Below are 18530 nucleotides of genomic sequence, written 5' to 3'. Positions count from 1 at the left end.
GTGATCACATTTTAAGAGTAAACATAACATAACATATGTATATATTTTTAGATTCAGAATGTGATGAAGAATACGATGCAATCAATTTTAAATCTGTTTGCAAAAAATCGATTTTAATGACAACTTTAATGAGCAAACTCATTAATTAATTTGAAAGCCTTCAAGCTGAAATGCAATACCAAAGTCCGGGCTTCGTCGAAGATTACTTGACCAAAATTTCAACCAATGTTGTTGAAAAATGAGAGCGTGACAGTGCCGCCTCAACTTTCACAAAAAGCCGGATATGACGTCATCAAAGACATTTATCAAAAATATGAAAAAATGTCTGGAGATACCATACTCAGGATCTCTCATGTCAAGTTTCATGAAGATCGGTCCAGTAGTTTTCTCTGAATCGCTCTAAACATACACACACACAAACACCACACCCTCGTCTCAATTCCTCCCTCTACGTTAAAACATTTAGTCAAAACTTGACTAAATGTAACAAAACTTGACTAAATGTAACAAGTCGCGTAAGGCGAAATTACTACATTTAGTCAAGCTGTGGAACTCACAGAATGAAACTGAACGTAGTCCGCCGCTAGTGCAAAAGGCAGCGAAAGTGACGAGCCTGTTTGGCGCGGTAGCGATTGCGCTGTGCTTTACTGTATCTCTCTTCGTTTTAACTTTCTGAGCGTCTTTTTAATTCAAACATATCATATCTATATGTTTTTTGAATCAGGAACCGACAAGGAATAAGATGAAATAGTTTTTGAATCGATTTCGGAAATTTAATTTTGATCATAATTTTTATATTTTTAATTTTGAGAGCTTGTTTTTAATCCAAATATAACATATGTATATGTTTTTGGAATCAAAAAATGACGAAGAATAAGATGAAATTGTATTTGGATCGTTTAATAAAAATATAATTTTAATTACAAGTTTCCGATTTTTAATGACCAAAATCACTCATTAGTTTTTAAGCCACCAAGCTGAAATGCAATACCGAACCCCGGCCTTCGTCGAAGATTGCTTTGCCAAAATTTCAATCAATTTAATTGAAAAATGAGGGTGTGACAGTGCCGCCTCAACTTTTACAAAAAGCCGGATATGACGTCATCAAAGGTATTTATCGAAAAAATGAAAAATATGTCCGGAGATATCATACCCAGGAACTCTCATGTCAAATTTCATAAAGATCGGCCCAGTAGTTTAGTCTGAATCGCTCTACACACACACACACAGAGACAGACAGACAGACAGACACACACACACACACACACACACACACACACACACACACACACACACACACATACACCACGACCCTCGTCTCGATTCCCCCCTCTATGTTAAAACATTTAGTCAAAACTTGACCAAATGTAAAAAGAGGTCACCACAGTGACGCCTCAACTTTCGCAAAAAGTCGGATATAACGTCATCAAATACATATCGAAAATATGAAAACAAAAGTCTGGGGGTTGAACTTGTATGTAAAGTTTCATGAAGATCGGTCCAGTAGTTTTCTCAGAATCGCTCTACACACACACACACACACACACACACACTCACACCCATACACCACCGCCCTCGTCCCGATTCTAAGTCTATTTGAAAACATTTAGTCAAATCTTCACTGAATGTAAACACACACAAATTAAAAAGGGCACCTAGTGCATTTATTTGCACCAGAAAAAACAACTTCAGAAAATGCACCAACATTGAATAGAATTATACCCCTTTCGGTGCGAGTACAGAGATAACGTTCTCGTGTGGGTCGCATAGGATGGGATACTCGTTGGGGGTTTGGTCTGTTATATACTGATAAAGCACCACTCGTGCGATTACGGGGAAATATAATCCAGATTACACATTGCATACACAGTCCGGACAACCGCGCAATGTTCTATTTGACACCCGGAACATTCAGTGAGGGGTTGTACCACACAACGTTGCCCAATGGATATCCGGGACAGCTCATGCACAAGGCGCAAGTACACATTTTCTATAACATTTTAAAACAGACTTCATTATTTTAATGTTGTTTATCTTATCTCCATTTAGTACCTATATACTAAACTCTATATGTGGAATATTTCATATTCCCTACTTTAAGGGGCAGGCTATTATTTCATGTGCCGTACTGGCCCCAAAATGCAAAAAGACGAGTCCATGTTTTTGCTTTAAAATGCAAAAATGCGATTCGAGGTTTCGTCTTGAAACCTAAAGAGTCGATTCAAAGTTTTGTTCTTGAAATGCCCAAAAGACGGTTCAAACTTTCGGTGTCGAAATGCCCAAAAGACGGTTCAAACTTTCGGTGTCGAAATGCCCAAAAGACGGTTCAAACTTTCGGTGTCGAAATGCCCAAAAGACGGTTCAAACTTTCGGTGTCGAAATGCCCAAAAGACGGTTCAAACTTTCGGTGTCGAAATGCCCAAAAGACGGTTCAAACTTTCGGTGTCGAAATGCCCAAAAGACGGTTCAAACTTTCGGTGTCGAAATGCCCAAAAGACGGTTCAAACTTTCGGTGTCGAAATGCCCAAAAGACGGTTCAAACTTTCGGTGTCGAAATGCCCAAAAGACGGTTCAAACTTTCGGTCTTGAAATGTAAAGAGACCATACAGAGTTTTCGTTTTCAAAAACGAATTGTCCTAAACCTCCGCCCCAACACCAAGCCTGTGGCATGTGACCGTGTACTCAGGCATTAACACTCGGACCGTACTTGAGTTTCTCGCTTCTGTCTTCTCCCATTCAAGACAACACCACCACCACACACACACACACACGCACACACACACACACGCACACACACACACACCACACACACCACACACACACACACCACACACACACACACCACACACACACACACACACACACACACACACCCTCCTCCCGATTTTAAAACTTCTCATCTTTTTAGGCATTATTTTCTGTTCACAAACTCTATAAAAATGTCTCTCCAATGTAAGACCAGGTCATTTTAAAGACCCTTTTTCTCTCCAGATTTTTTGGAGGTCTTCAAATGGGGGGGTGGGGGGGTCTGGTTTGCTGTACAGTAGAGGGACCACTCCCTTCCAAGTTGTCGAGACTCATCCAGACTCTAATTCAGTGATAACAAGTGCATACCTCGTTCCCGACCCTACCCCACTCTAAATCAAGGGCTCGCCACTTGATAAGAGTAGACAAAAGCTTTTCAAAACCTGAGATTTATCGCCGCCATAGATAACGGGTGTGAGCCGATTTGTTGCGTCGTTCGAAGAGGTGCTGAGAGTAAAGATTATGGCCCACGGGTCGTGAAGTTGGGTCACAGTATTTTATTTTCTTCAAAGTTTTTCATATCTGCGTCTAGACTATTTTTTTCAGTTTTTGTATTGCTGTAGTAGACGTAATCTTGAGGATGTAAGATGTCTCAGGATACTAAGGTATGTGTGTTTTGTTTCATCGCGGGCCTGTAAGCGAGTCATTCATTTATTTTCGCAACCGGTTTCAAGGGATACGATTTAATTTATAAGCTGGTCATGATTTTCACTATCGGCGTTTGCAGTGCAAAAGGTGTTAATGTGGAAACAACACAGTGTAATATGGACACCTTAACTCAGCATTGCGCCTGTCAAGAAAACACGGACTTTAAGTCTTTAATTATATACACTAAAAACAACAGGAAACATTTTTGGTTGAATAAATGATCAAAATAACAAGAAGAGCAAACGCTCGATCGAGTCACTTTCGCAGTTCTGAATATTATATGAGGCATCAGATGGACAGGAAGAAATTGCTATTCACAACACAATACAGATGTAAATAATTTGATGTAAAGAATAATCCTATAAAGTTTGAATCAAATCCGATGAATAGTTTCAGAGATATGATATTTCAATTTTTTTCCTTCAAGACATACCTGTGACCTTGAAAAAGGTCAAAGGTCACCAAAGCAGACGTCAAAGTGTAGAGGTCACTGGGAGTCACGTTCACATAAAATTTGAGCCCGGTCACTTTTATAGTTTCCGAGAAAAGCCCAACGTTAAGTTGTGTGTTGCCGAACAGAAAAGGCTAGTTATCTCCCTTGTTTTTCTGATAACGTTCGTAAAAGGCTACAGATGTAAATACTTTGATGTAAAGAATAATCCTACAAAGTTTCAATCACATCCGATGAACTTTGTCAAAGATATAAAATGTCTAATTTTTCCTTTGACGCTGACCTGTGACCTTGAAAAAGGTCAAAGGTCAACGAAACCATCGTTAAGGTGTAGAGGTCATTGGAGGTCACGACTAAACAAAATATGAGCCGGATCGCTTTGATAGTTTCCGAGAAAAGTCCAACGTTAAGGTGGTGTCTACGGACGGCCGGCCGGACGGCCGGCCGGCCGGCCGGACAGACTAACACTGACCGATTACATAGAGTCACTTTTTCTCAAGTGACTCAAAAAATGACATGACAGGTTTCAGCAGTGTACGTTGCCTTCCTATCTGTATGCTTATGGATAAAAACAAACAAAAACAAGGTTAAGTTTATGGAACGTTTAATGATAGACAAAACGAAACATTCACAAGAACTTCAACCTTATCGGGCTTTGAAGTGGACAAAACAAATGAAGATACACAAAAGAACAAGTCGCGTAAGGCGAAATTACTACATTTAGTCAAGCTGTGGAACTCACAGAATGAAACTGAACGCACTGCATTTTTTCACAATGACCGTAGTCCGCCGCTAGTGCAAAAGGCAGTGAAAGTGACGAGCCTGTTTAGCGCGGTAGCGGTTGCGCTGTGCTGCATAGCACGCTTTACTGTACCTCTCTTCGTTTTAACTTTCTGGGCGTGTTTTTAATCCAAACATATCATATCTATATGTTTTTGGAATCAGGAACCGACAAGGAATAAGATTAATTTGTTTTTAAAACGATTTCGGAAATTGTATTTTAATCATAATTTTTATATTTTTAATTTTCAGAGCTTGTTTTTAATCCGAATATAACATATTTATATGTTTTTGGAATCAGAAAATGATGAAGAATAAAATAAAAGTAATTTTGGATCGTTTTATAAAAAATAATCTTAAGGCCAAAAAAAAAAAATGTCTGTTTAGGGTAACATGACCAAAAAAAGTAGGGTCGGTAGGTAGGTAAATTTTTTTTTTTTTTGTTTGTTTGTTTGTTTTGTAAATGCTATGTTGGCTGAACATTCACTTCTTATATTTGATGAATACATGTTTCAAAACTAACGTATAAATAAAACAGAGAGAAAGGGAGAGAAAGAAACGCCAAATGTCTCTTTTTAGCATTTTTACCTCTTTTTTTTTTTTTTTTTTTTGAAATCAAAAAAAAGTTTTTGGGTCGGCGCCAAATCGATAGGGTCGGTCGGGTTACCCTAAACAGACAATTTTTTTTTTTGGCCTAATTACAATTTTTAGATTTTTAATGACCAAAGTCATTATTTAATTTTTAAGCCTCCATGCTGAAATGCAATACCGAAGTCCGGCCTTCGTCGAAGATTGCTTGGCCAAAATTTCAATCAATTTGATTGAAAAATGAAGGTGTGACAGTGCCGCCTCAACTTTTACAAAAAGCCGGATATGACGTCATCGAAGACATTTATCGAAAAAATGAAAAATATGTCTGGGGATATCATACCCAGGAACTCTCATGTAAAATTTCATAAAGATCGGTCCAGTAGTTTATTCTGAATCGCTCTACACACACACGCACAGACACACGCACAGACACACACACAGACACACACACACACACACACACACACACACACACACACACACACACCACGACCCTCGTCTCGATTCTCCCTCTATGTTTAAACATTTAGTCAAAACTTGACTAAATGTAAAAAGCGTGATGGCAAATGGTACTGTGACATTATTATGTTTCATGAACAAGGAAGCAAAATGGAGGTGAAATCTATGCGCTGTGGTATACGGTAAGGGTGCAGTCTTCTTAGCTTTTCTGGCCCAAATAGGCGTATGTGGCACACGCGCCATTTCGACCAATCCGACCCCAGCTGGGAACTTTCTCGTGCACACCCTGGCTGTTATGCACAAGAAAGTTATCAGCCGAGTGGGAGCCGGCCGCTGGGTCGGATTGGTTAAAATTGAGATTTGTGTGTGATTTCAATCAATCTGACCAAACGGCTGGATCCCACTCGGTTGGTAATGTTCTCGTACACAACAGCCCAGGAGTCCCTTTCTCGGAGGTAGATTGTTACCGAAGTGCCCTCACATTGCAGGTACCACTGCATTCGTTTACACCACCACCCACCCCCTCACCCCACCCCCCACACCTGAGAAAAGAAACAAACTTGCATCGGTTTCGAATGCCAAAATCAGCTGAAGACACAATACAAAAATAACAACCAAGCAACCAACCAATAATAATAGACTTTCTCTGGTGACACAGTAAAGGGGGCCCGGTTAGCTTAGTTGGTAGAGCACTGGACTTGTGATGTGCAGACCCAGAGACGATAGCCATGTCCCACCCCCGTGTCACCACAGCGGCACGTAAACGACCTGGGTCATTCTGCCATAAGTGCAGATGGTTGATACCATCTAAACACGCATACACTTGTGAATCTCATCAAAAGCCGTGAGGGCGTAAAACTCGAATTATCATATAACCCATATCTATTCCTTAAAGATGAGAAATATTTAGCCTGCAGGCCTTGCAGAATTCTCTATTTTTATCACAGTAATGAAGTAACAAGATCTATTTTTTTCACTACAGGGTGGCACAACGAAAGGACATCTAGACACGCAGCACCGGAGAACCTTCTAGTTCTAGACACTTGTCTACACGCGGCGGACGTTGATTGAAACTTGGACAAAAGAGCAGACAGGTTTACGGCATGCAGTGTCGTCTGAATTACACTCTAACCACAGGCGCACCCGTACGTCGAATACACACATAGGAACACACTGGATGGCTTCCAAATATGTGTTCCGGATCCAAGCATACCAAGCATGAACAATGGAACAATGGCTGGACCATTGAGTGCTAGGCGGAAACGCTACCGCACATGCGCGTATGTCTCCACGTGACCCATTGGCGCGAACGGCTCGGGTGAGCTCGATTGATAGATTCCGAGCAATATCGAATGCCGTCACACGGCCCAACCTACGTGCAGCAGTAAAGGTACACGTTAAAGCGGTCAAAAAAGAGGAAAGCCCAACCTTCAACAACAGCAATACGGCATGAATTAACTTGACAACGGGGCTGGCATACACTTTTTGTGTATCTCATCTAAAGTCGGGGTCAAACCCGGGAACATGCCCTGCTCGCTTGGAGCATCACCGAGGCTGAAAATCCACAACGACGGAAAAAGAATCGTCAACGTTGCGAAATAGTCAACGAAAACATCATCAGTGAAATAAGTCTCAGCGGTACGACAAGAACGCAGTATATAATATACTTTCGGAAGTCACGAAGTTACGGAGAAACAATGGCTAATCAAAAGTGAGGCAAAAGCTGCTCAAAACTTCATCGGCAAAATATTCAGTGCAAAACATTTCTGTGTGAACAAATAGTCAGTTGTTTGAGACGGCGCAAGATATAGCTCTGTGCCTATGAATACAACAGTGGTTCCAAATTTCAACGACAATTTGAAGACCTGACTAGTAACAGTTTTTTGGCAATGTCAGACATGTTGTTGCTTTGACATTGAGTGATAGAACCGCCAATAGTTTGGGAAAAAACAGCAGAACTTCAGCAGCAGTGGCGTTTAGAAGTAACACCCGTAATGTGCAACAACCAGAAATAACATTTCTTCTTCTTCTGCGTACCCGTTGCCATGCTACACTGTCAAGGTTGTTGACGTGACGAAGTTTGCAGTTCGCTGCAGGGACTCCGCTGGGCCCCACAGTTTCTTATTTCGGTCGACCATCTCTGGCAGTAAAAACATGAAACGCGTTGTGCTCAAAGTGCTTTTAGCACTGATTCTGTGGATAGTGATTTTGTCTGTAAAGTACATGATCCTGACGGTGGATTACGTTGGTGTATCACCATGGACACAAATCCCACATTCTCAGATAGCAACGAAGAGATATCCTTTTTTGACAGCTGACTCCCAGATGCCCCTCGTGAAGCATCCAAGCCTGAGTGGTGCCTTAGGAATCGGAACTTCTCAAAGGAATCAGCAGACAAATCCAGAAGCAGCTTCCAATACGAAAGCACATCCCCGCTTACCGAATAAAAGCTTAAAACTGACAACTCAAAGGAACCCTCCTTTGACCCAAGAAAATGATCAGCTGCTTATAATTTCTCAAAAGCAAAGGCTCGTTACACTTCGAGTTTCAAATATCACCACACAAGAAATCAGACAATTTACAAAACAGCCGTCAAGCGCAAGTCGTTTGGAAAAAACAGTTCAGGGTAGTGCATCTGTACAAAGTCATACAGCAGAAAAACTCGGCACCACCAGGACGATGAACACCAAAGATTACAATCCTCCGTGGAACTGTTCAGGGTGTTTCCAGTGGAACTACCAACTTATCCTTAACGAGAAAGATCTTTGCAAGACCCACGACAACCAAAAGATCGATCAGATTTTCCTCATTCCGTCCACACACGCCAAAACGGCGGAGCGGAACGCTATTCGGGAAACGTGGGCCTCCATCACACGAAACAACACTTCCAACTTCAGACATGTCTTCTTCTTCGGTGTAACAAAAGATCAGGCGCGCATGCGCCTGGTGGAGGAAGAGAGTCGTCATTTCCGGGACGTGGTGCTGATGAGGTTTGATGACACGTACCGGAACCTGACGGTGAAAACGTTGACGATGCTGCGTTGGCTGACCGAGACCTGTGCCAAGGCTAGGTGAGGAAGCCACCCCCTCCCCTTTCTGTCTTTGTGTGTGTGTGTGTGTGTGTGTGTGTGTGTGTGAGTGTGTGTGTGTGTGTGTGTGTGTCCGTCGCGATATAACCTTCGTGGTTGAAAACGACGTTAAACACCAAATAAAGAAAGAAAGAAAATGTGTGTGTGTGTGTGTCGGTGTCTGTGTGTGTGTGTGTGTCTGTGTGTGTGTGTGTGTGTGTGTGAATGTGTGTGTGAGAGTAGGTGTGAGAGAGAGAGAGTGTGTGTGAGTGGGTTGGCGAGTCAGTCTGTCTGTCTGTCTGTTTGTCTGTGTCTGTCTCTGTACGTCTCTGTCTCATCTCAGTAATTCTCGTCTCAACAAAGCTAAGCGTAGCTTTGCCTTCAATGACTACAGGTACTTTAAGTACGTAAAGCTTAAAGTTCAAATTAAATTTAAATACATCGATATCGATTGAGAGGTATTCGATATTCTCCTCCCACGTCCCTCCTCCCCCCCCCCCCCGGCCCCCCTCCTCAACAAAATATTATAAAATGTGTCGAGACCGACGGGGAAAAAAGGATGAAGAGATTATGTTCCAAATTCGGTTTTCTGATTCTGAAACATCTATATTGGTGGACGCTTCGGCTTTAACCTTCAGACATTTTTTTTTTAAGTCAGCTGTAGTTGAATTTACATGAAAAAATCTTTCAATCTTTTCTTGAGAAGCACAGGTGACCTATTTTCAACTAGAGGAATAGCCGGGTGGATCGCGAGACAGAGTATGCAGCGTGGCGGTTCGCCGGCTTAGAGCACGTGTTGAAAATTTACCAGTTCGTGCCCGGGGTCCACCTGAACATGCCCTCCAAATTTGATGCAGATCCGTCGAGAACTTTGGCAGTGCATCGCGAACAGACAGATACACACACAGACAGTAGTCGTACTACCATCTACTGTAGAGCTTCTGGGTAGACGACATTAGATTCGTTTTCGTTGTGTGGCGGAAGTGAAAGAAGTGAAGAAGTAGAGCCGAAAAAAAAAGTGTTTAGTTTCGTAATTCGTATCGCGAAACAGAGTATTCACCGCGGTTCACCGCACCACAGCCCCGCTTAGAGCACGTGTTGAAAATTTGTGTGTGCGCGTGCGTGTGTGTGTATGTGTGTGTGCGTGCGTACGTGTGTGTGTGTGTGTGTGCATATGTGTGTGTGTGTGCATATGTGTGTGTGTGTGTTTGTTCGATTGTGTGTGTATCTTTGTGTGTGTGTGTGTGTGTGTGTGTGTGTGTGTGTGTATTTGTGTGTGTGTGTGTGTGTGTGTGTGTGTGAGTGTGTGTGTGTGTGTGTGTGTGTGTTTCTTTATCAGGAATGTGCACATACTGGTTGATGATTGTGAGTCTGGTAATCTCCGTGCATTAATTGTGGTGTACAGAAAGTTGAGGTTTTAACGGACACTGATAAAAAATATATGTTAATTGTTTTTTAATTTTAATTGTTTTCGATGTGTTCAGGTTTTCACCAAAGGCTGATGACGACATGTGGGTGAACTTACGGACACTGACGGACAACTTATGATAGTTGTTTTAATTGTTTTCAGGTGTTAATTTTGTTCGATGTGTTCATGCTTTCCTGAAAGCTGACAACCTATGTTAATTGTTTTCCATTTGTTCAGGTTTTTCCTGAAAGCTGATGACGACATGTGGGTGAACACACGGACACTGACAACCTAAGTCAATTGTTTTCGATGTGTTCAGGTTTTTCCTGAAAGCTGATGACAACATATGGGAGAACACACGGACACTGACGAAAAACCTAAATGTATGTTAATTGGTTTTATTGTTTTCAATGTGTTCAGGTTTATTATGAAGGCTGATGACGACATGTGAGTCGAACACACGAACAATGACAAAGAATTTATATTAATTGTTTTTATTGTTTTTGATGTGTTCAGGTTTTTCTTGAAGGCTGACGACGACATGTGGGTCAACACACGAACACTGATGGACAAACTGAACCCCGTGGAGACAGAACTGCAAACAGCCACCTCGGGCACGTGCGCGATGTCGCCACAAATCATTAGGAACACGCGAAACAAATGGTGAGTCAATCAGTCAGTCAATCAGTCAGTCAATCAGTCAGTCAATCAGTCAGTCAATCAGTCAGTCAATCAGTTAATGAGTTGGTGAGTGTGTGAGTCAGACAGTCAGTTAAAGCGCTGTTCACATGGCCGATTTATAACCAACTTTCAAGTCAGTTTCGAGCGATTTTTGTTGAATAAAGTCGGTTAAAAGTCGTTGCCATTAAGGTGAATAGCGCAAATTCTCAGCTAACTTTTAAAAGGCTCACTCCTTCTGTGGTGAAAACAGCTTAGCTCAGAATCTCAGATCTGGCCAGGCTTTTACGTGGGATTAGACCATCCTTCCCCTTGGTTACATACCTTTTACATGGGATTAGACCATCCTTCCCCTTGGTTACATACCTTTTACATGGGATTAGACCATCCTTCCCCTTGGTTACATACCTTTTACATGGGATTAGACCATCCTTCCCCTTGGTTACATACCTTTTACATGGGATTAGACCATCCTTCCCCTTGGTTACATACCTTTTACATGGGATTAGACCATCCTTCCCCTTGGTTACATACCTTTTACATGGGATTAGACCATCCTTCCCCTTGGTTACATACCTTTTACATGGGATTAGACCATACCTCCCCTTGGTTACATACCTTTTACATGAGATTAGACCATCCTTCCCCTTGGTTACATACCTTTTACATGGGATTAGACCATACCTCCCCTTGGTTACATACCTTTTACATGGGATTAGACCATACCTCCCCTTGGTTACATACCTTTTAAAATGGTTTCACGATTATTTAACAAATCGCCATCAGGCTGTTGTTATTAAGGGTGCTAAGTCTGCATTAAAATGTATCCCTGCAGGTGTTCCACAAGGCTCTGTTCTTGGCCCCTTGTTATTCCTGATATATATTAATGACATTGTGAATGATATTGAATCTGTTATAAAGTTGTTTGCTGATGACACGAGCATGTCCATGTCCTTAGAAGATCCAATTAGACGAGCGCAGACTTTGAACGCAGACCTAAATAAAATTAGTACCTGGGCAAAACAGTGGAAAGTTAAATTTAACGAAGCAAAAACGGAATTGTTAGACATAAAACGTGATAATATACCAACCGAACCAATCATTTTTAATAATATTGTTTTGGAAAACGTGAACCAACATAAACATCTTGGCGTAATTTTGCAGAATAATTGTAAATGGGACTTCCAAGTGAGAAGCATCGTAAAAAAGGTCACCCTCTTAATTAATTGCTTAAGATATTACAAATACAGATTAAATCGTAAAAGTCTGGAAACTATGTACAAATCCTTTGTTCTTCCACATTTTGACTATGCAGACATCCTATGGGACAACTGCACCGAGTACTGGTCAACTGCACTGGAAAAATTACATTTGGAAGCCATTCGGACTATAATCGGTGGTGTACGCGGCACCAGCCACGAAAAGCTGTATAAAGAAAGCGGATTTTGTAACCTAAAAGAAAGACGGAGCAGACACAAACTAATTTTATATTACAAGATGGTATTTGGCAAATGTCCTCATTACTTAGCACAACTTTTGCCACCTTTAACTTCTGATGTTAACCCCTATCACCGAAGAAGACCATCAGAAAGAAGAGTTCCCACTTGCAAAACTGAATTATACCGTCGATCTTTTATACCATCTACCACTGTCCTTTGGAACAACTTGCCAGACAACATCAAAACAACTAACTCAATCAGCGAATTCAAACACTATCTAACTATTCCTGATTATAACGTACCTGCCTATTACTACTGTGGTAAACGATTGGAAGAGATTCATCACTGCAGAATGCGCCTAAACATGAGTAACTTGAACTCTGACCTGTGCAAACGCCACTTACAGGAAAATCCGCAGTGCGCTTGCGGCTACCTGCACGAAACAGCTGACCATTACTTGATACATTGCCCTCTGTACGTAGACCTTCGCCTATCTACAATAAATGCACTACCTGTACATTACAGACATGTTGAAATATTGTTAAATGGTAGCGAAAACCTTTCTCTTCGCACCAACAAGCTTATTTTTGAAAGTGTCCAATCGTTTATCTGTAAATCTGGTCGTTTTTGTTAATTTGACTCAGTACGCATATCCATGCCATGTATTCTATATACATTTTTCAATTATGTATTCAGCGAACTACTGCTTATTTGCCACTGGATTACAGTTTACAATGTACTATGTATATTCTTTTTGTATGCGCTAACCACCTTCATCTTTCATATGTACCTACCATTCTTTCGTCCCACCTCCACCCTCCCCCTCTTCCTCCTGCTAGCTTTCTCTTGTTCTTTTTGGTTTGCTTCAACTATGCTGTTTACCTAGATAGTTCCATAGTTTATAAGTAATGTTTGTCCGACATCATATTTTTGTTAATTTGTAACTACGTAGGGCGCGTAATATAAGCGTTCGCTTGAGTTCGTGTCCCTATTGTTTATCGTTGTATTGTTGTACCGTGTTTGATTTAATAAAACATTGTTTAAACCACATACCTTTTACATGGGATTAGACCATCCTTCCCCTTGGTTACATACCTTTTACATGGGATTAGACCATCCTTTCCTTGGTTACATACCTTTTACATGGGATTAGACCATCCTTCCCCTTGGTTACATACCTTTTACATGGGATTAGACCCCCCGCGGGTTAGGGGGAGTCCCATATTGGTTGGGACGAGAAAGAATTTACCCGATGCTCCCCAGCATGTCGTAAGAGGCGACTAACGGATTCTGTTTCTCCTTTTACCCTTGTTAAGTGTTTCTTGTATAGAATGTACAGAAAGAGAGACACAGAGAAAGAGAGAGACAGAGAGAGACACACACACAAAGAGAGAGAGACAGAGAGAGAGACACAGAGAGAGAGAGACACAGAGAGAGAGAGAGAGAGACAGACAGAGAGAGACAGAGAGAGAGAGACAGAGAGAGAGAGAGAGACAGACAGAGAGAGAGAGAGAGACACACACAGGGAGAGAGACACAGAGAGAGAGACACAGAGAGAGAGAGAGACAGAGAGAGATAGACAGAGAGAGAGAGAGAGAGAGAGACAGAGAGAGAGAGAGATAGAGAGAGACACACACAGAGAGAGACAGAGAGAGAGAGAGAAAGAGAGAGAGACAGAGAGAGAGAGAGACACACATAGAGAGACACAGAGAGACACAAAGAGAGAGAGAGAGAGGCACACGGAGAGAGACACAGAGAGAGACACAGAGAGAGACACAGAGTTATTTAGTCATTCGGTCAGAAATGAATGTCTCGCATACAAATAACAAGTCGCGTAAGGCGAAAATACAATATTTAGTCAAGTAGCTGTCGAACTCACAGAATGAAACTGAACGCAATGCAATTTTTCAGCAAGACCGTATACTCATAGCATCGTCAGTCCACCGTTCAGGCAGTGAAATTGACAAGAAGAGCGGTTTAGTAGTTGCGCTGAGAAGGATAGCACGCTTTTCTATACCTCTCTTCGTTTTAGCTTTCTGAGCGTGTTTTTAATCCAAACATATCATATCTATATGTTTTTTGAATCAGGAACCGACAAGGAATAAGATGAAAGTGTTTTTAAATTGATTTCGACAATTTAATTTTGATAATAATTTTTATATTTTTAATTTTCAGAGCTTGTTTTTAATCCAAATATAACATATTTATATGTTTTTGGAATCAGAAAATAATGGAGAATAAGATAAACGTAAATTTGGATCGTTTTATAATTTTTTATTTTTTTTTTACAATTTTCAGATTTTTAATGACCAAAGTCATTAATTAATTTTTAAGCCATCACGCTGAAATGCAATACCGAAGTCCGGGCTTCGTCGAAGACTACTTGACCAAAATTTCAACCAATTTGGTTGAAAAATGAGAGCGTGACAGTGCCGCCTCAACTTTCACGAAAAGCCGGATATGACGTCATCAAAGACATTTATCGAAAAAAGGAGAAAAACGTTCGGGGATATCAATCCCAGGAACTCTCATGTAAAATTTCATAAAGATCGGCCCAGTAGTTTGGTCTGAATCGCTCTACACGCACGCACGCACGCACGCACGCACACACACACACACACACACACACACATACACCACGACCCTCGTTTCGATTCCCCCTCGATGTTAAAATATTTAGTCAAAACTTGACTAAATATAATAAAGTAGAACTAAGCAAGAACGGTTACTGTAAGTTGCTGTGATCGGTCACTATCTTAACTTGTGACAAGCATTAAGAAACAAGAAAACCTCGGCAGAACACAGCAACTTCCCTTTCTGTGTTCTGCCGTTGTTTTTAACAAACTCGAGTTCAACGAAAACTCTGGCAGAAGACAGTAACGTCCCTTACTGTGTTCTGCCGTTGTTTTTAACAAGCCCGAGTTCAAGGAAAAACTTGGCAGAACACAGTAAGTCCACTAATTGGCTCATAATTCTTTAATCTTACCACTATTTTTGAAATAGACTAAAGGTATAAATTCAGAAATCATCCCCACGCTTTATTGCACTAAAATGTCCAGCGAGAATGCTTTTGTTTGAAATATAAAGCTAAGAACAGAAAACCGCGTTTTTCTCGAAACGTGATTTTTATATTTAGTCAAGTTTTGACTAAATATTTTAACATCGAGGGGGAATCGAAACGAGGGTATGGTGTATGTGTGTCTGTGCGTGTGTGCGTGTGTGCGTGTGTGCGTGTGTGTGTGCGTGTGTGTAGAGCGATTCAGACTAAACTACTGGACCGATCTTTATGAAATTTGACATGAGAGTTCCTGGGTATGAAATCCCCGAACGTTTTTTTCATTTTTTTGATAAATGTCTTTGATGACGTCATATCCGGCTTTTCGTGAAAGTTGAGGCGGCACTGTCACGCCCTCATTTTTCAACCAAATTGGTTGAAATTTTGGTCAAGTAATCTTCGACGAAGCCCGGACTTCGGTATTGCATTTCAGCTTGGTGGCTTAAAAATTAATTAATGACTTTGGTCATTAAAAATCTGAAAATTGTAAAAAAAAAATAAAAATTTATAAAACGATCCAAATTTACGTTTATCTTATTTTCCATCATTTGCTGATTCCAAAAACATATAAATATGTTATATTCGGATTAAAAACAAGCTCTGAAAATTAAATATATAAAAACTATTATCAAATTTTTTTTCGAAATGAATTTAAAAACACTTTCATCTTATTCCTTGTCGGTTCCTGATTCCAAAAACATATAGATATGATATGTTTGGATTAAAAACACGCTCACAAAGTTAAAACGAAGAGAGGTACAGAAAAGCGTGCTATCCTTCTCAGCGCAACGAATACACCGCTCTTCTTGTCAATTCCACTGGCACTGCCTTTGCCACGGGCGGTGGAGTCAGTGACGATGCTACGGTCTTGTTGCGTTGCGTTCAGTTTCATTCTGCGAGTTCGACAGCTACTTGACTAAATATTGTATTTTCGCTTTACGCGACTTGTTACATTTAGTCAAGTAATGACTAAATGTTTTAACGTAGAGGCGGGAATCGAGACGAGGGTGTGGTGTATGTGTGTGACTGTGTGTGTGTGTGTGTGTGTGTGTGTGTGTGTGTGTGTGTGTGTGTGTGTGTGCGTGTGTGTAGAGCGATTCAGACCAAACTACTGGACCGATCTTTATGAAATTTGACATGAGAGTTTCTGGGAATGATATCCCCGAACGTTTTTTTCCTTTTTTTGATAAATACCTTTGATGACGTCATATCCGGCTTTTTGTAAAAGTTGAGGCGGCACTGTCACGCCCTCATTTTTCAATCAAATTGATTGAAATTTTGGCCAAGCAATCTTCGACAAAGCCCGGGGTTCGGTATTGCATTTCAGCTTGGTGGCTTAAAAATTAATTAATGACTTTGATCATTAAAAATCTGAAAATTGTAAATTTTTTTATTTGTTTCTAAAACGATCCAAATTTACATTCATCTTATTCTTCATCATTTTCTAATTCCAAAAACATATAAATATGTTATATTTGGATTAAAAACAAGCTCTGAAAATTAATTATATAAAAATTATTTTCAAAATTAAATTTTCCAAATCAATTTAAAAACACTTTCATCTTATTCCTTGTTGGTTCCTGATTCCAAAAACATATAGATATGATATGTTTGGATTAAAAACACGCTCAGAAAGTTAAAACGAAGAGAGGTACAGAAAAGCGTGCTATCCTTCTTAGCGCAACTACTACCCCGCTCTTCTTGTCAATTTCACTGCCTTTGCCATGAGCGGTGGACTGACGATGCTACGAGTATACGGTCTTGCTGCGTTGCATTGCGTTCCGTTTCATTCTGTGAGTTCGACAGCTACTTGACTAAATGTTGTATTTTCGCCTTACGCGACTTGTTGGACTTACTGTGTTTTGTCAGAGGAGGGCAGAGCTAGGAGCACGTGTGACTTTATTTGTCAGAGGAAATATTTGTCAGAGGAAAAGCAAGAGTATTCACTCTTTCACAACCCATGCATACAAACCCGACGGAGTTCTTTTCAAAACACGTCTATTCATCTTCACGATTTTAGGTTCTCTTTTACTCCCCCCCAGGTCGGCCACCTACAAAGAGTACCCGGCGGACGAGTACCCCAGATACTGCTCAGGGACGGCCTACGCGGGCACGGTGAACGTTGCCAAGCAACTGGTGAACGTGTCAAAGGACATTCCTTTCTTCCACCTGGAGGACGTCTTTGTCGGTCTGTGTCTCAAGCAGCTGGGCTACCAGGTCAAAAGCTTAGGGGGATTTCACATGCTAACGCCAAGGTTTGTGAGGGGCGATGTGTGTGAGGTATGGAGGGCCAAAGTGGCCACAATTCATGTTGTTCCGCCGAAAGTGTTGCGTCAGTACTGGAGTGCCCCGTGTGGAAATTTGACAGACCTTTTACCTTCTGTTGTTGACTGATAACATTGTGTAAGTAGTGGAAGGTCCCGTTTTCAGGACTACTGAACATCTAAGGAAAGCATGTTTTTAATCCGGGGAGGTAAATTTGCAGGTGAAGTGAACAGAAAATCTCATCAACTAGGGTGTTGAAGAAAAAAAGAGGTGCAGTCTTTAATGTGTGCGTGTGTGTGTTTGTGTGTGTGTGTATGTTTGTGTGTGTGTGTATGTTTGTGTGTGTGTATGTTTGTGTGTGTGTGTGTGTGAGTGTGACGGTGTGTGTGTGAGTCTGTCTGTCTCTCTGTCTGAACGTGTCTCTGTGTTTGTCTAGGATGGGGGGGGGGGGGGGGGCTGAAGAAATGTGTGCGAGGTATAGAGGGCCAGGGTGGCCACAATTCACGTAGTTCCGCCGAAAGTGTTGCGTCAAGACTGGGGCGCCTCTTGAGGAAATTTGACAGACCTTTTGCCTTCTGTTGTTGACTGATAACATTGTGTAGGTGGTGGAAGCCCCCTTTTCAGGACTACTGAACATCCAAGGAAAGCATGACGTTTAACCCGGGGAAGTAAATTTGGAAGTAAAGTGAACAGAAATCTTATTAACAAGTCGCGTAAGGCGAAATTACTACATTTAGTCAAGCTGTCGAACTCACGGAATGAAACTAAACGCACTGTATTTTTGTCACCAAGACAGTACAGCTTCGTCAATCCCCGCGAGAAGGAAATCTCACATTCCACGTGCAAAACGCAGTGATATGCACACGCCAGAATAGCGCGGTAG

The 18530-nt window shown here is 41.2% G+C and overlaps 1 protein-coding gene across 1 annotated transcript; it reads left to right on the top strand.

Moving 5' to 3' along the window:
• The first annotated feature begins 1902 nt into the window (after positions 1-1902).
• On the top strand, positions 1903-17930 carry LOC138945987 (beta-1,3-galactosyltransferase 5-like). The gene is made up of 4 exons (XM_070317522.1): positions 1903-1979; positions 6717-8805; positions 10727-10873; positions 17425-17930. Exons 2-4 carry the CDS (start codon positions 7889-7891, stop codon positions 17774-17776), a joined length of 1416 nt encoding a protein of 471 aa, XP_070173623.1. The 5' UTR covers positions 1903-1979; positions 6717-7888; the 3' UTR covers positions 17777-17930.
• Positions 17931-18530: the final 600 nt, after the last annotated feature.

The sequence above is a fragment of the Littorina saxatilis genome, linkage group LG13 (genome assembly GCF_037325665.1).
Source record: "Littorina saxatilis isolate snail1 linkage group LG13, US_GU_Lsax_2.0, whole genome shotgun sequence".
NCBI lineage: Eukaryota > Metazoa > Mollusca > Gastropoda > Littorinimorpha > Littorinidae > Littorina > Littorina saxatilis.
The sequence above is the reverse complement of the archived record's forward strand: the minus strand, read 5'-3'. Positions and strand labels throughout refer to the sequence as shown.